The sequence below is a fragment of the Oryza sativa genome, chromosome 5, assembly GCF_034140825.1.
Source record: "Oryza sativa Japonica Group chromosome 5, ASM3414082v1".
Lineage (NCBI taxonomy): Eukaryota > Viridiplantae > Streptophyta > Magnoliopsida > Poales > Poaceae > Oryza > Oryza sativa.
The window spans coordinates 10,866,346-10,890,129 of NC_089039.1; the positions used below are offsets into that span (position 1 = coordinate 10,866,346).

General features: G+C 41.1%; 1 protein-coding gene across 2 annotated transcripts; it reads right to left on the reverse strand.

Annotated features, from left to right (window-relative positions):
* Nucleotides 1–16,480: 16,480 nt before the first annotated feature.
* Nucleotides 16,481–23,471, reverse strand: LOC4338255 (protein HAPLESS 2-A-like). Of its 2 annotated transcripts, NM_001420294.1 has the most exons (18): nucleotides 23,113–23,471; nucleotides 22,848–23,000; nucleotides 22,663–22,751; nucleotides 22,142–22,181; nucleotides 21,374–21,428; nucleotides 21,232–21,292; nucleotides 20,765–20,843; nucleotides 20,350–20,484; nucleotides 20,049–20,246; nucleotides 19,299–19,379; nucleotides 19,123–19,223; nucleotides 18,747–18,864; nucleotides 18,570–18,602; nucleotides 18,120–18,213; nucleotides 17,947–18,035; nucleotides 17,490–17,587; nucleotides 17,239–17,327; nucleotides 16,482–17,131 (listed from the first exon to the last, which is right to left on the reverse strand). In NM_001420294.1, exons 1-18 carry the CDS (start codon nucleotides 23,296–23,298, stop codon nucleotides 16,662–16,664), a joined length of 2,169 nt encoding a protein of 722 aa, NP_001407223.1. In that variant the 5' UTR covers nucleotides 23,299–23,471; the 3' UTR covers nucleotides 16,482–16,661. The 2 variants fall into 2 exon arrangements, with proteins under 2 accessions (XP_066166324.1, NP_001407223.1); XM_066310227.1 differs by lacking the exon at nucleotides 18,570–18,602 and having other exon boundaries at nucleotides 16,481–17,131; nucleotides 23,113–23,350.
* Nucleotides 23,472–23,784: the final 313 nt, after the last annotated feature.

Below are 23,784 nucleotides of genomic sequence, written 5' to 3' on the forward strand. Positions count from 1 at the left end.
AACATTACTTATCCCAATCGTGTGCTAATGTTTCTAAGCATAGCTAAGCAATTATGTCTAACATCTAGCTGAACCAATATATAAAGCTCAACTAGTCAAATTATAATAACCCAAGGTATCAAGGAATAGAGTAATCAATGCAAACAGGCCATAACAAAGGAACAGGTTCACACCACCCGGTGACATTCGAAAATAAATGCACAGTTGAAATAAATAGAGAATTTAAATATAGGATCAACATGCTCAAAGGAACTGTGTTTGAGATCTGTGTGACTTGCCTTGCAATATTCGGTCTTCAATTAATCTTCTTGAACACTTCCGACGCACTCGTGGACCTTTGAAACGACGGAAATGACAAGCTAAAACGCAAAACGAGTAAAACGACTAAGAAACTCCAAATAAACAATACATATAAAGTAAAAAAACATGTAGATAATAATTTTAGATGAATTATGAGACTTGAACGGCCTCACTCTGACTTCATATGAATTAATTACGAATTTTACAAGATTAAATCTAATTAAAGCCCATTTAAAAAAGATTAAATAAATTTAATTCAATTTATGGATAATTTTAATATGTAGATCTTTATTTTATACAACTTTTGCAACTTGAACCACATTAAACTGAGTTACAATGAATTAGTTATGAATTTTTAAAGATTAAACCGGATTAAAGCATTTATATGGATTTTAATTGAATTATGACACAATAATGAATTATTTTTGAAAAGGAAAATGGAATTATTGCGTCATCGGCTCAGGTTTACGGTGGACCAGGTGCACAGCGGCGGTCTACGGAACGGACGGCCGAGATCGACTTGATCTAAAACGGACGGCCGAGATTGACGCGGTCTACCGCCGGTCTACGGCTGTCGTCGACGATGACGTCACCACCGGCGGCGACTCGGCTCACGCATGCTCGACGGCGAACGACGGCGAGGCGGCGCAAACGGAAGACACCAACGCGTAGAGGACGACGCGGCGAACTCACCGAGCACTTGGACGACGGCAAACGACGACGGACGGCGACGGCGGCGAGGTTGAAGAGGCGGCGGTCTTCGGGTCGACGGTGACGGCGGTGCTCTTGCAGGAAACAGCGGCAACGAAGGGGTGCACGAGGTTCTCCTCCTCCTCGCGATCCCAATGGTGGCGAGGGCGACCGAAGACGGCGGCTGCAACGGCGGCGCGGGGCGGCTGGACTGACGACAACGATGGCGGCGGCTAGGGCTATGCGGAGGCGGCGCTAGAGAAGGCGGCAAGCTAGGGCGAAGGTGGCGGCGGATAGAGGAGGTCCCGGGGATCTTTTTATAGGAGCTAGGAGGCGGCGGCGAAGGCCCACGGCGACCGGCGGCGAGAAGGAAGGTTTTAGGGTTTGGAAAAAGAAGCTAACCAAATCGGCATTGAATCCGACGATTTCCAAACGAATTAGCTCGGGTTTCCTAAAGAGAAAAGGAAGAGGAGATCGAGAGGATTATTTCCCCTCAATTGATTTGGCCGGAGAAGGAAAGAGGCGGCCGGATTTGGAAGGGGATCGGCGGCTGCGCGGCAAGGCTGGGGCGGCCGAAGGTTGAAGACGACCTGACAGGTGGGCCCCACCTGTCAGCGGCACCGAGAGAGAGAGGAGGGAGGGGCGGCGGACTGGGCCGGCTTGGGCCGAGCACGCGCAGGCCGGGGAGAGGGAGAGAGATACTTGGGCCGACTTTCGGCCCAAAGCCAAAAGGGAGATTTTTAAAACCTTTTTCAATTTAAATTATTCATGAAATACAATTCCATTGATTAAAAATACTTCCTTGGCTCAAATAAATCCCAGAAAAATCTAGGAACTATATAAACAAGAGAAGTATTTAACAAAATTTTATCTAGCCCACTTTTATATTGAGATTTAACAAATTAAAATTAGATCTTCTCTTTTAGGCTTTTAAGATCATTTCTAATAATTCCTTTTAGACAACAATTTATAATTTAAGGATTTTTAAACAAGAAAAGCACTTAACATAATTATAATTAGATCATTAAATGATTAACTAATTACTGAATTGTTCTTTGTATTATTAAAATTAGGAATTGAGCTCTGAAAAATCCGAGAAAATTTCAGAGAGTATAATTAATCATGGAGAATTTAATAAAAATTAAATCCATCCATGCTTTAAATTTAGGAAATTTTTATTTCCCACATTTAACTTCACTTGTAAATTAATGAACATTTAATATAAATTCTATTAATAATTTATTAAATAATTTATAAATCCTAAAATGAAAATCTGGTTGTGACATATCACTATTTGGGTTTTAGTATAAGATTATTAGATTTGTAATTAGACTTAGCATGTAAGAATATTGTGTAGGGTTCTAATATACGACAGTTACACTTAGCATATATGACTATTTTAGTCTTAGCATATAAGATTATTTTAGTTTTAGTATAAGATTATTAGATTTGTAATTGGAGTTAGCATGTAAGAATATTGTGTAGGGTTCTAATATACGACAGCTACACTTAGCATACATGACTATTTTAGTCTTAGCATATAAGATTATTGGAGTTTTAATATAAGATTATTATATTTGTAATTAGACTTAGTATATAATTATTGACTAGCTAGGGTCCTATAATATACGTCACCTAGACTTAGCATATATCTTGTCACGCCCAGAAATTCACTGGTAATTTCCGAACTCATTTGTGCATAAAATCCTCGTCCAGGAATCAGCTGAGGTACACAAACTGACAATTTAATATACAGATTCATCAATAACTAAAGCGAATAAATACTTACATAAGAGGCACTTAGTCCTCATCATGAAGAAAACTGTAGCGGAAAATAAAATCTAGCGAAGTTCCGGCTCCACTCCCACAGGCAGCTCAACGGTGTACTGGCGCAGAACAAGGGCACGCGGAGATCATGAGAGCTTTGTCCCAGATTCGGAGAAAGAGATGTTGTGGACCACAATGCTTGAGACATTCACCCTTCCCGCGGGTACAGAGGACAAAGTGAAAAGGTGGACTCTGAAGAAAATGGCAGAACAGTTTCAGAGCTTCAAGGGAGATCTGTACCAGAAATATATCCTGAAGGGCCAGACACCGAACTTCGACACATTCCCAAAGCTAAGGGATCACTGGGACGAGTTCGTTGCATATAAGACAGGTGAACAAGGGCAGGCGATGATGGAAAGAAAACAAAGAAAATGCCGCCAAGAAGAAGTACCATCACCACTTGGGGTCAGGCGGCTATAGCATCGCGATGCCGAAGTGGGAGGAGATGGAGGCTAGCTTGCTTGAGAGGGGTATTGAACCGGCCACCGCTAATTGGCCGGAACGATCGAAGTTCTGGTACTATGCTCACGGTGGAACGCTCAACCCAGCTGATGGCTCACTGGTCTTCGGCGATCAGATACGAGAGGCTGCGCGTCGACTAATAGACGCAGTGGAAGCCTCTTCTCAGGGCACGTTCCGACCGGACAGAGAGAGGGACGAGCTGTCACTCGCCCTGCAGACTCCAGATCATCCAGGACGAACACGAGGGAAATGGATGATTCCTTGGAAGATTGGGTTCAAGGAGGACATCCACACGTACAAGAGTCGGATGAGGCGCAAGAGAGATACCGAGGCGAAGATTGCAGATCTAGAGTTCAGGGTATCGAGCTACGAGCGCAGCATGCAAGAGGAGGTGGCAAGGAAGGTTGATGAACACATGGCCGCACATTGGTCCCATGATCCCCAGCCGACCATTCCTCCTGCAATGGTGAGCCCGTCAGGAAACCGTAGCAGCTGCGCCTCAACGGGGCAGGTAGGATCACAGAGCATGGACGCCATGCAAACCCAGGACGAATCCACCTGCCCTGTTGATGACATCACTCAGCGGACACCATGTGAGCTGCATATTCCTTTCAAGAACTTATCAATAAAGGTAAGCTCGTAGTTTATATATTTTAGATTTGGCCATTCCGCTAGTTGCTGCTTATATATGTTGATTACTAATAAATAATCTCTCACCACATGAAGGTGGCGTCGGGCATGACCATCCCAACGGACCCTTCAGGTACTTACCACTACAGGCCGATTCCAGCAGGATACTCCAAGGTCAAAGTTGAGTTCGTCGAAGGCGCGTACGAGGACCTCGAGCTGGATTATCCTGGAGGAGACGGTGAGACGCATCTACGAGACACAAGCCATGCCATTATTCTATGGCGCAGGCGGTACATCATCCTCCTTGGGCGACAAGTGGCGTCTCGTGCACCATCTCCTCCGGCTCCGCCATCTCCTCCTCAGGATCCTCCACCATCTCCTCCTCATGCTCCAGCACCGTCTCCACCTCAGGCTCCTGCGCCGACTCCTCCTCGGGCTCCTACACCGACTCCTCCGCAAGCTCCTCTTCCGGCACCTTCAAAGTCAAGGGCCCCCCAAGCTCCACCGCCTGCCCACACAAGGGCAACGAAGAAGGCGAAAGTTGACGCTGCCAAGAACAAGGACCCGGGGTACGATTGCACGCAAGAGGAGCTTGACGCTTACGTGGCATCAGAAGTCAAGAGACAATTCAAGCCTCGAAGTCCAGAAAAGAAGATTCCTATAGACCCGAGTGTCATGAACTTTTTCAGGGGTATGTCTGCACCTGCCAAGGAGGCCATTAAGCTATCGGACTATGAGCGAACGCTGAAGAAAGCATCTTCTGGAAAGTCCAAACCAGTCCCTCAGCTTGGAGAGCAGCCAAACCAGGAGATCGAGCCGTTGGTGACCGGTAAAGAAATGACGATAGAAGAATTTATCACTGACACCGGTCTACCTACAGATCAATTGCTAGGAGTTGCACCAATCGAAAAGGCGGAAGTGAAATACATTTACGAACTCGGCAAACCGCTTGTCAAGCCTGAGCTGCTGCAGTCCCTACCCACACAAATGTACAAGTTCCATCAGCTGTACATGGAGATGAGCGCCACCGGTAGAGAGATGATCGGAGCGAGGATCAGGGACACGGACTTCTTGCAAGGAGATGACATTCTCTGGATCAATTTCAAGGGAATCTACGAACTATACCAGCTGGACGCCCTCGACGTCTCTATTATGAGTTGCTGGATTTTGTAAGTGTATCGTTCAGTTAGATTTCTTACTACGTATCCTTTAATTAATTAGGTCCTTGTATATAAGTAGACTATAGAAAATAATATACTCCCTTTTATCGTTGTAGAATGGAGATTCAAAGGGCCCAACGGCGGGGGGTTTTCGATACTGGATTCATCGACCCTCGGAAAGTAAACGTCACACTGCTCAACCAATATCCGCAAGACACAGAGGACAATCTCGTCCATCTCCTGAAGGCGCAGCATTACAAGAAGTTCATACTGTTGCCGTACAACACAGAGTTAGTTTAATTTTACTGTCTTCCTATACCAAATTTCATTCCCGTACGAACTTGCTAAGTGTTTCATATGTAATGCATCCCACGCACATTGCAGATTCCACTGGGTGCTTTTACACTTCGACCTGTCGGCCTGCACCGTCAACGTTTGACAAGGTTTTCAAACTTATAGACAAGTACTGTCATAAGTTCCTCTGTTAATTAAGAAAATCTTGTTATGTTAATTGCTACTATGAATCATAGCTTTAAACTCCATGTAGGGCTTGGTATCGGTTTCGTCATTTGGTCCGCGGCAAATGGAGAGAAAGACTTAGGCGGAAGTTCAAATTTCCTATGAGTACACATGCTCTACATTTATATTTCTCCGATTCAAATACATACAAGTATATATTAATTAGATCTCTCGTCATTTGTCATTTATTTGTAGTGCGCAAAGCAAAAGCAGGGAACTAATTTGTGCGGCTATTACGTGTGTGAGTATTGCCACTGCCTTGCAGACCAAATCATCACCATAAGAGAGCTCGATGTACATACAAATAAATTCAAATTTTCATTACGTATCGATTTCTTGTTTAATTACTAATCAATTTCATACATTCATATAGTTTATTCGCATGAGGTATAACCTGACCACACACAAGGAATTTATCGCGGCGGTTCAAGAACAACTCATGGGCTTCATCAACGAACAAATCCTTGATCCCAAGGGTGAATTCTACTACGACGGAAACACAATTCATAGGTCCTTAACTTCTGAGCTAGCGACTACTACTACGTCGAAATCGTAGCTAGCTAGGACATATAATGGATTGTAATTAATACATGACTACATTTGTTTCTATATGCATGAATGTGTACACATTTTCTATAATGTAAATATATTTTGGTCATATATATATATATATATATACATATGCATTTGCATAACATATATATGTATAAATACATATATATTATGCATGTACATATGTATTGAAACATATATAAATATAATATAATATATATATATATATATATGCATATATATGTATTGAAACATATATATGCATGGTTTATATATATATATATATAGGGCCATGCAAAAAAAAAATGTCAGCTCGATCTTTAGTCCCGATTGGTAACACCAACCGGGACTAAAGATGGCTCAGCCGGCCACGAGGCTGAGCCATCTTTAGTCCCGGTTGGTGTTACCAACCGATCTTTAGTCCCGGTTATTTCACCCGGGACTAAAGATAGCGATCTTTAGTCCCGGATTGGTAGTCCCGGTTTGGAAACCGGGACTAAAGGGGGGTTACGAACCGGGACTACAAAGGGTTTCTCCACCAGTGAAGGCTGAAAGCTACTGGCCGGCACTTCCGGTTCAATTGATCGAACAACATGTATCATTTATTTATCCTTGAACAAAGCCTCGCTTTCCAACCCACTCTAGTAGAGGGGCGTACTATTTGTTTACAACAATTAGTGAAAACCCTTTTTGCATGCGGGTGAGAAGGATCTTTGCATGCAGTTGCGCCAACCGCATGGGCGAGAAGGTCTGCGAAAATCACGCTTTTCGCATGCGGCCGGTGCAACCGCATGCAAAAATCGCTTATACTGGCCGCATGCAAAAATAAATTCAGCAAACAAAAAAAATTAAAAACAGAAAACCTGAACCCTAGCCCGCTGCCGGAGCGTCATATCCCCACCGCACACCGTCGCCGGCGTCGGATCTGTCGCCCCCCACCGTCATCGCCATCACTGAATCGGCTGCCCCCGCTGCCCGCTGTCCATGCCGGCAACGGATCGGCTGCCCCACCGCCCGCCGTCAACACCGACACTGGATCCGTCGGCCCCATCGTTCGCGCGAGGGAGGAGCGCCCTTAGCATCGGATCCGCGCGGGGCGGCGCCGCCCGAGGCGGCCGAGCCACCCCCGCCGCAGCGGCAGTGAGGAGGGGGTGTAGGATCGAATCATAAGAACTAAGCCAACCAGAGGGGGGAAAATGGTTGGTACACCCAAAAACCGAAAACTTTTAGCGGAAATAAAAGTTACCCTCGAATTCGACGGAAGTCGGTCTGACCGAGATTGATCTGCCGGTCTGACCGCTCGGATGCCACCGTTCTGACCGGTATTGATCAACCGGTCTGACCGCCGAAGTCGCCTGCCGCACCTGCTGCCGCCGCCGGTCTGACCGCCTCTTGTCGCCGGTCTGACCGCCGATGAGTTGCCGGTTGGACCGCCGAAACCCAGTGAAATACAAATCGAAGAACTCTTAAAGTAGATGACAACTTTATTGCTTCTCTCTGTATTTACAAAGTGCAACAACAGCACTCCTTTCAAAAATCTCGACTAAACTCGAAACCCTAAGACACAACGCTATGAAAAGCGACACGAAAAGAGATACCAGGAAGCCTCACGTTCCCTCTCTATTTATACATGAGGTAGGCAGCCTGAAGCCACGAACCAAACTCATACTAAGTGTCCTAAACACCTTAGGAAACCCTCTAGTACAAGAAACAAACTTTACATAACCAATCGTATCAAATTTGGACTCCTTCCAAATTCGACTCCGCATCCCATACACACACAATACCTCCATCGTATGCCATATGGAATCTCCATCAACCACGTGCATCAACTCTAACCTTAGTATCCCGCATGATATCTAACCACCACGGACATCGTCTTACCACCAAGCCGACTCCCGGTCCATCACCGCAAATACTCTCCCGAGGCATCGAGTCACCTACACATGAAACAAACAAAGAAACCATATTCCGAGACCAAGCTAACTCCAACTTGACTCATTAGTAGCAAACAACAGTATTACATATGTATGGTATCCATCTAGAAGCCATAACCATGAAACAATCATGGATATCCAAAGAAACAACCCGAAACCGAAACCGACACAGCGGCGGCCGGTCAGACCACGGGCCTGGCCGGTCTGACCGCACACATGGCGCCGGTCTGACCGGCAACCTCCGCCTGGTCTAACCGGTCCCGACAAAACAGCAAACCCTGTTCATCACCTGAAAATTGATTATCTCCAAAACCACTTCGATGATAATCTCTAAATATCAAAACCAATAATCACAGATGCACATTGTTCATCACAGAATAAGAATCAAAACACACGTTGATCTTACAATCTCCCCCTTGATGAACACATTGGCAAACCTCATCAAAAATATTTTGGTGTTTGAAAAAATAAAAACAAATGTGTTAAAAAGCACACTTCGTACACATGTACACATCGTGCTCAAAAATCCAAAAGAAAACTTCTCCCCCTTTTTAAAAGAAAGAAATTCCTAAAAACATGCTTTTCTCAAAAACTCTCAAAAATCCAAAAGAAAACTTCTCCCCCTTTATAAAAGAAAGAAATTCCCAATTGAACCAAAAATTTTCATATTACTTCTCCCCCTTTTGACAATGATTTCATCAAGCATAGGAATTATGTTCATTAATGTATAAGAGCTTAGCATACATATAGCATATCAAGTCATGTGTTGCAATAAAAAGAAGATAAACCCATCTATAACAGAACAAGCATGCATTAAAGTATAACCATGAACCTATTGCATCTATAACAGAACAAGCATGAATTAAAGTATAACCATGAACCATAAGATTTTACAATTAAGCTTGAATCAACAATCAAAATTCATGATTTCATATGATTTATAATGCAACATCTTAACAAGCACATAGGTTGAAGACTAAACACTAAACACATATACCTATTGCATTTATCACTCTTTCTCAAATAACCTTTTAGCACAAAACAACCAAGAGAATTTTTTTTAACCTTTTCTTGAGCCTTTTTGCTCATATTTTTCTCTTTTATTCCGGATACGTCCCTGTCTTCAAGACTGTTTCCAGGGATTCGGCACCCATTATTTTGCTCATATTGAATACGTCCTTGTCGTCAAGACTGTTTCCAAGGATTCGGTATTCATTTTTTTTTCATATTTTTTATTCTCTTTTTCATAATGAGCAATTAAAGTTATTTGAGGAATAACAATTCAATAAAGCATATATATAAAGCATTTATAAATCAAACCATATGCTAGCATCAATATTGCATATTTCTTAATTCAAGTAAAAGAATTAGTGTCATGCATCATCTCCCTTAAAAGCAAAATCTAAATCTCATGAAATGACTAGAATACACACAAGCTATGCTAGAGACAAATAAACCTTCAAAGTATTGCTAGCATGCACAAGAAAATACCATATGTATAGAACAAAGCTCTCTTTTCACAATTTTTCCCATTGTCATATTTTTGCTTGATAAAACCATGAGGTACACACTCCCCCTCAAATCATGCCAAAAGGAATCATGAATAAGCACTAACTCCCCCTCAAAATAACCTCCAATTCTCCCCGAACAAAAATCAAGAAGAAATCAAATATTTTGAAAAAGACATCCAATTGCCAATGATATCACCAAAGTTCACATGAATTGACATGTATCCAAACAAAAACTACAACCTCAAATACTAGCATATGAAAAAGCTAATAATTAAGAAAGTAGAACCAAATATATGTCAGTCCAAACGTAAATTGATATTACCTTAAAAAGCAATCGTCATAACATTGAACACTCATGGAAGTATGCCGCCAAAATACCTACGAACGAGAAGATGTCGAGGCCTCTATGTTGGGGTTAGAAATAAGAAATTTTGGAATCCAACACTGAGTCACACGACTAGTAGAACTAGTAGGTACATATGCACCAACAAAATCAAAATCAGACTTACCTGAAAAATTACCTTTTTGTTTCACAAAAGTCTGAGTTGAATTTCGCGTAAAATTGCCCCGAGGCTGGTCAGACCGCCGCTATGCCTGCGGTCTGACCGGGCCTGGCAACTGGTCTGACCGCCGGTTCACCTGCGGTCTGACCGTTGGCCGGTCTGACCGACTAGTCAGTGTCGGTCTAACCGTGGTCCTCGAATTAAAACCCGATTTTTGCCAACGTCGTTTTGCAAAAGCAATTTCTCTTTCCTTTTTCTGTTTATGGGCAAGTCGAAAACAAAAACCAACCAAATGTCCATCTTTTCCAAAAAAGAACAAGTATACTTTTCACGACAAATTTGTGAAGTAGATGGTTTTGAATTTGATGGTTTTGCATCAATAGAAGGTTTTGCATTCACAACATTTGATTTCGAAGAAGATGCATTCAAAAAAGACATGATGTCAGTAGATTTAAACACAGTGTTCTTAGGCTCAGTTTCAATCAAAATTTCACCTCTCCCAGCAGCACCCAAAATAGTAGGAGGATGTCTAGCATGATAAGCATAAGAATCAAAACCTACACCACGATTGTGTGTGCTAACCTTAGATTGATCAAGAATCATGTTGAAGTTCTTTTTACCATCGTAAAATCTTTGCAAATAACTTTTCAAATAAGAAACCTCCTGAGTAAGAATAGCACAATTTTTGCAAGCATCCAAAAGACCTTTTTGTTTTCTACAAGTTGAGCAAGAAAACACCTCATCTTGTTTAACAATCTCTTCCATGTGTTTAACACGCCCTAAAGCATCTTTCAACTTCAACTCATTCAAAACACACTTTGAACAATCTTGAGAAATCAAAACACCATTGTTTTGTTTTGCCTTATTTGCACATGAAGCATTGACCAAAGAACTTGCACAAAAAGCAACTTTGTATTTTTTCAAAACATTCTTTGTCAAAATCAACTCATCAACAACACGAGCATATAAAGCAAATCCAAGAGCAAAAGAACACTCCAACTTTTTAGAGTTTTCAATCTCAAATTCCAATTTCTTGCAATTAACAGAATTGACATCTCGCAAAGCATTAATTTCAGAAAATAAAACTTCACAAGATTTACATTCATCATCATTAGGAATTAAAGATTTTAATCTAGCAATTTCAGCATTAAGAATCTCAATAGTATGATCCTTCTCATCAAGCACAATAGAACATGTTTGAAGTTTCTTAGCAAATTTGTAAGCAGCATGTTCTAATTGATCATAACTAAGCTTTTCTTCATTATCATCATCATCAGATTCATCAACATCAGAACTTGCATTACTAGCAATAAAAGCTAGATCAACAACTTGCTTACCTTTGCTCTCATCTTCATCTTCCGATTCATCGAAAACTTTTATGAGTTCTTGGATTAACCACTGCATACAATGCTTCTTCTTCTCCTTCTCTTTCACGTTCTTCTTCTTGTTCATGTCATCATCTTTGATTCTACCATCATATTCCTTCTTTCCTCTCCCAAGCTTAGGACAATGCGAGCGAAGATGATCAAGTGCTCCACACTCAAAACAACGATTCGGTTCTCCTTTTTTCATGTTCCTAACATTTTTCATAGCTCGAGAAAATTTGTTAGATAACAAAACCAAGTCCTCCTCCTCGAACTGTTCGAGTTGATCATCAGACATGGCATTAAATAAAGCAAGAAAGCACCAACATCCAAAGAAGTCGAAACGAAACCAAAGCACGACTTAGAATCAACTTTACGAGCAAGAATATTCATCTCATGAGTTTTCAATTTTGTGTAAAGCAAATCCAAAGTCAAGGTAGACATGTTAACTGACTCCTGAATAGATGTAACTTTCATCTCCCAAATAGACATGTCAAGACCATTCAAAAAGTGGCGAGAAATCTCAGATTATGGATAATTAGCATCATAAGAGGAATCAACAGATCTAAGATCACTCAAAATTTTATTAAACCGAGAAAGATAGTCATCCAAAGTTTCTCCAGGTTTCATCTCAAATTTAATATACTCCTTTTTGAAAAGATCACGACGAAGTTCTTTAATGTTATTTGTACCTTGATGAAAATTACTCAAAGCAATCCAAATCTCATGAGCAGTTTGAAGATAAGTAACACGATCATAATCCGAACGAGAAATCCCACTCAAAAGAATGTTGCGAGCTTTGCAATTTTGTTCAAAAACAGTTTTTTCAGCAGCAGTATTAATAGCTTCAGGAATCACATAAGGATGAGAAACTTTTCTCCAAATATCATAATCTTCAGCCATAATATAAGATTGCATCCTACTACACCAATGAGAAAAATCTGTTCCATCGAAAACATGAGGCTTAGTTGAAAACCTAGCAGGAGTAGCCATGGCAAAAACTCTAGATCGATTAAAATCCAAAAAAGCAAACAAGGCTCTGATACCACTTGTAGGATTGAATCACAAGAACTAAGCCAACCAGAGGGGGGGTGAATGGTTGGTATACCCAAAAACCGAAAACTTTTAGTGGAAATAAAAGTTACCCTCGAATTCGACGGAAGTCGGTCTGACCGATATTGATCTGCCGGTCTAACCGCTCGGATGCCGCCGGTCTGACCGATATTGATCAACCGGTTTGACCGCCGAAGTCGCCTGCCACACCTGCTGCCACCGCCGGTCTGACCGCCTCGCTCCCGCCGGTATGACCGCCTCATGTCGCCGGTCTGACTGCCGATGAGTTGCCTGTTAGACCGCCGAAACCCGGTGAAACACAAATTGAAGAACTCTCAAAGTAGATGACAACTTTATTACTTCTCTCTGTGTTTACAAAGTGCAACAACAGCACTCCTTACAAAAATCTCGACTAAACTCGAAACCCTAAGACACAACGCTATGAAAAGCGACACGAAAAGGGATACCGGGAAGCCTCACGCTCCCCCTCTATTTATACATGAGGTAGGCAGCTAAAGCCACGAACCAAACTCATACTAAGCGTCCTAAACACCTTAGTAAACCCTCTAGTACAAGAAACAAACTTTACATAACCAATCGTATCAAATTTGGACTCCTTCCAAATTCGACTCCGCATCCCATACGCACACAATACCTCCATCATATGCCATATGGAATCTCCATCAACCACATGCATCAACCTCCATCGTCTTACCACCAAGCCGACTCCCGGTCCATCACCGCAAATACTCTCCCGAGGCATCGAGTCACCTACACATGAAACAAACAAAGAAACCATATTCCAAGACCAAGCTAACTCCAACTTGACTCATTAGTAGCAAACAACAGTATTACATACGTATAGTATCCATCTAGAAGCCATAACCATGAAACAATCACGGATATCCAAAGAAACAACCCGAAACCGAAACCAACACAGCGTCGGCCGGTCAGACCACGGGCCTGGCCGTTCTGACCGCACACATAGCACCGGTCTGACCGGCAACCTCCGCCTGGTCTGACCGGTCCCGACAAAACAGCAAACCCTGTTCATCACCTGAAAATTGATTATCCCCAAAACCACTTCGATGATAATCTCCAAATATCAAAAACAATAATCACAGACCGCCACCCGCGTTGCCGCCCACTCGCCGGTTCCGCCGCCCCCGCTGCGCGTCTGCCGTCGCCTAGCCGGAGCCGCTCCCTAGGGCAGCAGATCCGGCCCACCTGAGGGCGGCGCCACCGGATCCGCCACCCGCCAACGCCATCACGGCCACTGGCGCCCGCTCTCGGAGAGGGAGAGGGAGAGGACAGAATAAAAAGAGAGAGGAGAGGAGAGAAAGAGAGAGAGAGGGGGGAGAGTAAAATAATAGAAGGGGAAAGAGAGAGGAGATGGGTTGGAAAAAATTGAAGTGGTGGGAGGGAAAAGAGAGTGGAGGGAGATTGTCAGGGTTATAGATAAGGCATACCTCATATCCTACGACTTATAGAATATACTGATATGGTATACCTTCACGTATACGGATCGTTTCCGTATACGTTGTAGGGATTTGTTCCAAATTACGGAAATATCTTTACGAGATAAGTGATTTACCAAAGTCCTACTTGAAAGGGATAGAGATTCTTTTATACCGTACCAGATCAAATATCTCCAGGCCTTACTTAGGGATCAAGATGATCCACGGTATAAAAGGGACCCCCAGTGAGGGGTGCAAGGCATCGAATTTTATCGTCTACACACCCACCATAGTTCACGAAGACGGAGTATACGGAGCCAAGTCACCGGGAGATCTCGTCGGGTACACCGACTACGATCTTGTCGGTATCGTCTATTTCGTCTACTTTCTTTGTAATATGTGGTTCTCCATCTTTAATCTCATATAAACTGGACTAGGGCTATTACCTGATAAGGGGCCTGAACCAGTATAATCCTTGTCTTTTGTCTGCTTGATGTCGTACTATGTAGATCCTCGTTCCAACGTACCCCAATACTCAACTCATCCGGTCCACGAGAACCACTCGTCGACAGAGATGAAAAAATTGGGGTGGCATTTTTGGATGCGGACCTCTTAAGGGCCCGCATGCAAAAATATGAGAAATTCGAATCGAATTTTTATGGTACTAAATCAACTCATGTAAAAAAGTTGTCAAAAACAAAGTTGTGAACTCATTGAGATCTATCATTTTTCTTTTGGTCATTTCTCCATCCGAGTTTGATCGAACTATCTAAAATTTGAATTTTAAAATATAAGAAATTCAAATAATTTTTCGGGTAGTAAATGATTTCAAATGAAAAAACTATCAATAACAAAGTTGTATAACTTATCAAGATCTACAACTTTTGTTTCGGTCATTTTTCTATATGACTTTGTTTCAACAATTTGAATTTGAATTTCAAATTATGACAACTTCAAACAACATTTTGAAATGCTAAATGATTTCAGGTGAAAAAGTCATCAACAACAAAGTTGTATAACTCGTCAATATCTATAAATTTTTTATTTTAGTCATTTCTTCATCCGACAAAGTGATAGTAACATTGTTCACAAAATTTACATATCTTATATGGTTTTATAAAATATAAGAGAGATATGTAATTTTTTTGAAAATGTTACTATAACTTTATCGGATGAAGAAATGACCAAAATAAAAGTTATAGATCTTGATGAGCTATACAACTTTGTTATTGATGACTTTTTCAGCTAAAATTATTTACTGCTTCAAAATATTATTTGAAGTTTTGAAATTCAAATTTTTAATTGATAAAACGAAGTCACAAGAAAAAATGGCCAAAATAATAGCAGCAATAACACAATAACATGATAGAGCATGATTTTAGAAACATTTAGGAAAAATAATCATCCAATTTGGAGATCATATGAGTGAGATAAACTAGTTTTAAATTTTTAAATTTTTATTTATGCATATGGCTCCTTAAGACGTCTATATGGAAAAATCGATTTTTCCATGCGGGCTCTTAAGTGGTCCGCATGCGGACATTTTAAGTGGCCCGTATGGGAAAATCGATTTTTCCATCTGGACGTCTTAAGGAGCCGTATGCAAAAATGCCGCTCGATTTTTCCAGACACGGCAAGTTATGGTCCGTTTGCAAAAATCATGGGGTTTCATATAAAAAAATCGTTTGTGTAGTAGTGAATGCGGAGTTTGATGGGGATCAAATGGTTGTTCATCTACCTTTATCCTTGGAAGCTTAGGCGGAAGCTCGTTTACTTATGTTTTCTGATGTGAATCTCCTATCTTCCACTATTAGGGATCCTATTTGCGAACCAACCCAAGATATACTTATCAGACTATTAACGATTAGGAACCATCGAGGTATTTGTGCAAATAGATATAATAGTTGCAAAAACTATCCAAACCAAAAGGTAAATTACAATAATAATAATCCTAAGTATGCGAAAGATAAAAAAATCTCCTTTTTTTTCTAGTTCCTATAATGCAGTGGGAGCTTATAGACAGAAATAAATCTGTTTAGACAGTCACTTAGTGGCTCCGATGAAAACTAGATCAGCGTGTCATTGGGTTAAGAGAAATTCCGATTGAAGTTCAATATGAATCTTTGGGACTTATCGTGAGATTTATGCCCACTATCTAGTAGTGGGAAATAGGAAAAAGGAAATCAGCAAATTGCATCAAAACCGTATATGCCATATCGAACAGCATAGAAACAAATGGTACTAACATAAGCATAGCAGGTCTTGCGGACGACGCGGGCGGCCTATATTCCTGATGTAGTGTAAAATGATCTGATTTATCATACTAACTCCGTTTTTTAATAGATGATGCTGTTAACTTTTTCTCACATGTTTAACCATTTGTCTTATTCAAAAAATTTACATAATTATAACTTATTTTGTTATGAGTTGTTTTATTACTTATAGTACTTTAAGTTGTGATATATATCTTATACATCTGCATAAAATTTTTAAATAAAACGAATGGTCAAACATATGAAAAAAGTCAACTGCGTCATCTATTAAAAAACGGAGGGTATTAAAAGTCCACGTTGGCTTTAGTACAAGGCAAACGTCAATGTCAAGAACTGACTGAAAAGTCCACCACGAGATCGCTGGTGAATACTCAAATGTCAATCCCACGTACACTAGATGCGTCAGACTGTCAGAGCCATCCCTTACACAGACGGGGAGTAGTGGCCGTCGCGGTGCCCGTGCCCGCCGTGCCTCTCGTGGCGGCTCCTCCGCTCCCTGTACTCCACCACGGCGTCGACCTCCGTCTGGCCCGGCCGGCTCGCCCTGTCCAAACGCAGCGGCGCCGCGCCCGCGGCCACCACCTCGCCGTAGCCACGGTGGTGGTTGCGCCCCGCTTCGTGGCTGTGCTGCTGCCTGTCGTGGTGGTGGCCTTCCACATCCCACGCTGGTGGGTGGTGGTGCCTGCGCCTCTGGTGGTGCCCGCCGTGGTAGTGGTGGTGGTGGTCGCCGTGGCTGTGGCCGTGACGGTGCCGGTGGTCGTGATGGTGCCGGTGGTGCCGCCCTTTCTGGTGCCGTCGGCGCGCGCGGTAGTCGTCGTCCGGCTCCAGCCCCCACCAGTCGTACAGCGGGTCGAACAAGCCTTCCTGATGCAGAAGCCACAGGAAAACCACAGCTGCAAAAATGACAGATTGAGGTAAGAAAAAAAAAATGATGAGCAATGGCAGCTTGATGATCGATCTGGCGATGAAACGAACGGTACTGAAAGGCTAACGAACGTACCTGCGGGTATCAGGAGAAGCAGTAGGATCCAGCCGATGCATACGTACTGAATATGGCAGCCGAAGTCGAACAATCTCGGGCATTTGGTCCTGAACCGAGATGATATATGGTAAGAAGCAGAAAACGGAACAAAAATACTTATGCTGTATCAACAATGATCAGAGCTAGCACAAACAATTACTATCTAGTAATGATGAACACTCAGCAAATATAAAACCATGTTATGATCACACTAGAAAGAATTGAAGTACCAGCACAATCTGCCAGTAAGGAAATCGATCAGGTTACGCCACAAAGCTTTGATGGAATCCCAGAAGCCGCCTTTCTTGTGGTCATTCGTTGGACCGATCTACAGAGTTTTCAAGGCAAGTTAAGCATCGGAACTTCGCGGCAAAAACGAATGGATTTAATTGTTCAGAGAATACATAATAATCGTGGCTGAGTTCATTATTTATACTCATAATAATTTTACACGAGATGATAATGTATGACTTGGTTATAAAAGCATCTAATAGTTCTCTATTTAGCCAAAGGAGCATAACGACTGACATTTGATATTGTATCCAAATTCGACAAAGTTTTAATAGTTCTCTTTTTAGCCCAAAGAGCATAGAGATTGACATTTGGTATTGAATCCAAATTTGATATAGTTTTTTCTGCACTAATCAGTTCAATCAGAATCATTAAGAAAGCGCAAATATTCAGAACCTGTGCTCCATTGTTATAAACCGTAGCTGCGGTAGAGAAACGGTATCCTTCTCTGTCAAGTTCACTAAAGTCTGATGCCTTCAGAATAGCTGAAATGGAACTTAGAGGCATGCCTGCCATGTGAGTCCTAACACGGGATCATTGACAGCACAACTGATGCTAAGCTCTATTACCTTCACATTGATGCATTGCTGCTTGATCTGTTGTTGAACGCAACTCAAATGATCGGGCAATCACTTCATCAGGTTTCATGGTATAGAGCTGCTCCTGAAAACCACGCCAGGAAAACTTCAAGAGACTGAATCCAGTGAGAACATAAAGCAGGAAAGTTTGATGATGGATAATAAACAGTAAAATGAGGCATAAAACATGATAGAGTTGGAACAAATGTCCCAAATATTCCACTTAAAAGGAAAATAGACTGTCCAAAATAGCCAGGCAGCTTTACTGATTACATGGAATGAAACTATACGTTTACTTGACCAATAAAATGTTGAAAAAGGTTTAAATCTACCGAAGCAGGTCTTCAAGTAAAATTTGGAATGCATAAAAAGAGGACAAGTAGAAACAAACAATGCATACCGAAGCACTAAACATGTACTAGATGATACTAGTAATATTACCTCCACAGGACTGATACCACTTGAGCATTTAAACTACAAAAGTAGCAAACACTGGTTAAGTTTCAAGAAAATCAAAGTCAGCCTTAATTTGCAGGTCAGTTCGTACTACTTTGAACTCGGACTACATTAAAGAAAAAAAATACACACGGCAAGGAAAATTCTATAAGAGATACATACCGTCAAGCTATATGAAGACTCCAGTTTACCAATATTTTTAGTAGTGACATTTGCTATACCAACTTGGCTTAAGGCTTCAAATGTTGGAACGCGAATGTCAATTATCTTTGCTGGACTCCTGATAAGGAAGTGCAACACATTAGACACTCTACTAATTTAAAAGACAGAGAAATGTACAAGAGCAAGACTTCAGAGATGAAAACTAGAGCAGAGATGATTGTTTCCATACTGTTTGTCAAACATGGCAGAAATTTAGAGAAAAGTATGGTTTAGAGAAATTTTATTGATAGCATCTGCTTTGAAAAGTGTGATTTAATCTACCAATATAAATCTAAGTGGTTATTGTTAAATCAAAATGATTAAACATCATTATTACCTCTGATAGACGTATTCTATATCATCAGCCATCAACTCTATCAGTAAATTGGTATTAAGATCTTCTGTGACACCCACAGAAAATGTATGAGCACCTGCATTCTATAGGGGCATGCATTAGAAGCTTTATCCAACATTAGCAACGAGAGCAATGTAAGAGAGGCGATGGAAATGTACTGGATGTTGATTAATCCTCTGAAATCTTCCTTCCACAATATATAGGGGCAGTTGGCTGTTGTCGATCCGTCTTTTGTCATACTGAAACAAACCGTGACATCTTTCAAGACTCAATAGGCACCAAACACTTTTTATCTTGTGGTGATCTCACCAGAATGAAAACTAAAAGAAGTGCTTCAGTATTAAATTAGTAACAGCAAGAGATAAAATTTACAATATGACTTAGGATGAAAAGAAAAAAAAAGAAGATGGCCCATTCGTGACACTTAATTTTCCATAACCAGTGGTAGCCAAGAAAGGCAATATTTCTCTGTTGTGCTCTTTTGTTGGCAACATGATTTCCTATCTTGGTGAAAAGGAAAAGAATAAAATAATAGGGCTAGGCACATCTATACTATCTATATAGTTGACTCCCACTAACTTCTAAATCTCAAGATGCAAGTGTGTCACATCATCACCCACTAGCAATTATTATTTAGAGTATTTTAAATCACATGCGAGTATGCCACATCAGCACCCACTACCAATTATTAACTAGAGTATTTTAAATATCATGCAAACATGATGTATCATTTATAATTTTGTTGTATTTTTAGAACTCAATATGCAGATAATGTCAAATCATTATCTCCACATCATTTTCACATTATTTAAACATATACATCTATCATTTCTATAATGTATAACATGCATTCATCCACACATCCCGTAACAAAGCACAGGGAATCAACTAATTAATTCTATAATTACCTCCCAGAAGTTCCAAAGCTGGTTTCCCAGGCAGCTCCCATATGGTGCTGAACAGAAATTAGGTTGGTTTCGATAAGCCTCATAACCAACACCAATCTTGTCACATTCAAGCCCGTCTAGTGTAAAACGAACTCTGTCCAATATCATCCATTTGGAATGTTCATTACCAAGGTCTTGTGGCTGACTACTACCAGTACCCTTCAGCACATATAGCACATTTCAATAATGTTTTAAAGTCACATAACAGAAATTACAAATATATTGATAGTGTCAGGATGACTATCATAATTTGATGATGCACCTTCCGTGGAGTCACAAGATAGTTGTCCTCAAATGATGGGATACTTGTATAACCAGTATAATCACCAACAACTTTTACTCTCAGAAAGTTATCTCCAGAAACAACAGTTTTATTCTCTGGACCAACAACAACATCCTGCAGTAAAATTGGAAAAGAAAAATTGTAAAAACACTTCTGAGGCTTGGCATACCCAAAAACATAAACATTCAAAATTTTAGTTCCTAAAAAAAGCAAGATAATCTCGAATTTAACAACACAAAATTCAACAAGGCTGCTAAACTTCATCCGTTCATATCATGGCTATTTATGCTTAAGGCTTTGAAGAATTGCCAAGACGGTTCATCTGATAATTTATTCAGGAGTCCTCAGTGATAATAGCTTGATGGAACTCTTAATGAAGTATTTCAAATCATACCCATACAGAAGATCCTTTCTTCACTTGTACTCTGATACTGAACCGAAGTGACCATGCTCCAATTCCGAATACATGGAACCTGCTCATAAGAAAACAAAGGGATGCATTTACTCAATTTGATCATAAACAAATAATAAAGGATACCCTGGAATTATAGAAGAGTGCCTTGGAAAGTGTCCCCTACTTCAGAAGAAGTAAACTAGGTTTTGGAATATGAAAAAAAATACTTCTGTGATGGATGCCCAGCTGGCCAAAAACAAATAAAATCATGCCTGATCAACAAAACACATTATAAATCATGCCACTAGTCAAGTTTAGACAATTAACATTCCGATCAAGAAGTATAGCCAAGACATTAACCTTTATTTTCAGTTAAGTCAGTACACCGAGTCAAGGAATCACTAAGTTAATGATTATTGATTACAAAAGCAATATACAAAAAAAGTACATCACAAGTAATTCCATACCAGTCGCCTGGAAATCGCACACAGTGAGCCGTATTAGCTTTTCCTTTGGTCAGTTTAGACCCTATAAAGTAGATGAGTGTGATGGTGTGTTAGGTAGTGTGCAGAAAAACATCCAGAAGAATAACATAATTTATGGACTTACATATGTCTCCACATTTCGATTGTACACGGTGAGGCCCACATGGACAGCAAATAGGCTAGTACAAGCCAACGTAGAGGAAAAAGTGAGCGTCATAACAAGATTATAAATTATATCCATGTGTATAGAAGTAAAAGCACAAACAAAGGCCTTCCCTGAAATATATGTGCCATTAATACTAGCATATTGCCTTCACTTTCCTGCGAGGTCACTTAAATGATTCCTACTGCCAACAAACAATTATAGACTAAAAATTTCTGAAGGAGGCATGAAACATGTCTTGTGAGTTACCTTTTCAAGAAAATATACTCTCTCCGTTTCATATTATAAATCGTTTCGATTTTTTTTTCTAGTCAAACTATTTTTAAATTTGATCAAGTTTATAGGAAAACACAGTAACATTTTTAACACAAAACAAACATATTATCAAAATATATTTATTTTTAGATTTAATGAAACTAATTTGGTGTTTCAGATGTTGATAATTTTTTCTATAAACTAAAATTAAGGTCAAAAGCGATTTAAAATATGAAACAGAGGGGTTACTTATATTTCAACTAAATTCTACCATTTCAACCAAAATGTGGCTAACTAAAACATCTATTTAAGATCCGATGGTTAGCATGGGAACATGGCATTCCATGGACGCTAAATTGGGAGACGATTTTTCAGTAAAGAAGGTTAGACTCAACCATGCAGAATAAGAAAATTAATATTATTGTATATCAATATACCAGGTAACAATAAGCATATAAGTATGATGTTACTCACCTCTGTTTGCTTGATTACATTGCCTTTCTCATCCCATAACCTAACCGTAGTCATGGAAATTAAAAGGCACCATTACGTTGGTATAACATAAACATCATAGAGAATGCCAAATAAGAATGTTTATAGTTGTGAACCCAAAGAACAAGGATCTACGAAAAGGTTAGTCACGTCTTTTTTTTTCAAATAAAGAGGCCATCAAACACATTTGAAATTACTCTACAAACACTACTCCCTCTGTCCCAGAATATAGCAACCTAGGACCGGATGGGACGTATCCTAGTACTACGAATCTGGACATGTACTAGGATACGTCACATCCGGTCCTAGGTTGCTATATTCTGGGACGGAGGGAGCACTAAAGAACGATTTGCCTAGACACTTTAGGTTTACTTTGTACTGGCGGACTATAAAAAAATCCGCTTATAATAATGATGAGACGGTCATGTAATTATGTAAAAATTGATTTTGACAGGCCGTTAATTAATGATGATGCATCAACAAGAAGCATGGAAATGTGTTACCTTTCACACTCTCCAACAACTTTAGCACCGGCATATGGTTCACATTTGTGTGTTTTGACATACTTCTCGTCAGGCCTGTAAGCAACATCCTGAAGAGAGAAAGCAAAGGAGAAATTAAAGGGATTGAGTAACAGAGCATTAAGAAGTACACACTTGATTTGATGAAACAGTCACTAAGTAAATACCCTGTCGAGGTAGGTGAGGGCGTAGAGCGCGTAGGTGGCGGACTTGCTGACGGTGATGACGGGGGGATCCCGGATGCTCTTCGTCGCCGATGGCGTGTCGTTCTCTTCCTCCACCCCGGCCACCCGCGCCACCAGCGACGCCTCGCCGCCGCTCTGCGAGAAAGAAGAAGAAGAAGAATCTGATCAGAACGCACAATCTGATCTGATTGTGGTGGAATCTGAAATGCAGAAAGACGGGACGGAGTAGAGGGCGCTGCTTGCTTACGGCGCCGCTGGGGACGGCCAGGTCGACGACGAGCTTCCGGTCGCACTTGAGGCGGCCGCCGGCATCCGAGTCGTGGGAGCAGCTCTCGAGGCGGGACTTGGAGAGGATCTCCGTTCCGCATGCGCCGCCGACGAACGCGAGGAGGAGGAGGATAGTAGGGAGAGGGGTTCCTCGACGACGAGGCATGGCGGTTTGCCGCCAGCGACGGCGGCGAAGCAAACAGTAGTTGAGAGAAGCCGAAGCGGCGTGTGAGCGAGGCGAGCAACTTTAACGACACCGCGTCAGTTGTTCGAGCCCAAGCGTGGAAGGAAACCGCACCCAACTGGTGATCGCCTCTCCACACGACCCAAATCCACGCTCAAGTCTTAACCTCTCCTATCCCACATTTCCCACGATCGGAAAACGTCCACTCCCTCATCTATCGATCCTCATTTCCTAAAATCAATGTAAATTAATGTAGTTTCAAGGTAGTATTAAAATCTTATTAGCTCACGTGGCATATAGTATTCGTCCGCCCTGACATTTACAATCAGAAAAATAAAATGTAGAATCCACGTGAGACCCATATGTGATGAGTTTTTGTTGGGAAATTTAACTATTTTGCTATTATTAGGTCGACAATTATCCCGATCTTCTCATCGAATTTAGATTCGAAATTAGTTTTAACCGATC

Bases quoted from the DNA above. Each gene is read 5' to 3' on its own strand.
- LOC4338255 (NM_001420294.1), bottom strand. From the start codon at position 23,298: ATGCCTCGTCGTCGAGGAACCCCTCTCCCTACTATCCTCCTCCTCCTC. The intron at 19,380-20,048 runs GTAATTATAGAA...GGTTTGTTTCAG, and splicing joins AGCTTTGGAACTTCTGGGAG to TATGACAAAAGACGGATCGA. The intron at 17,328-17,489 runs GTACTTCAATTC...ATCTCGGTTCAG, and splicing joins CTTACTGGCAGATTGTGCTG to GACCAAATGCCCGAGATTGT.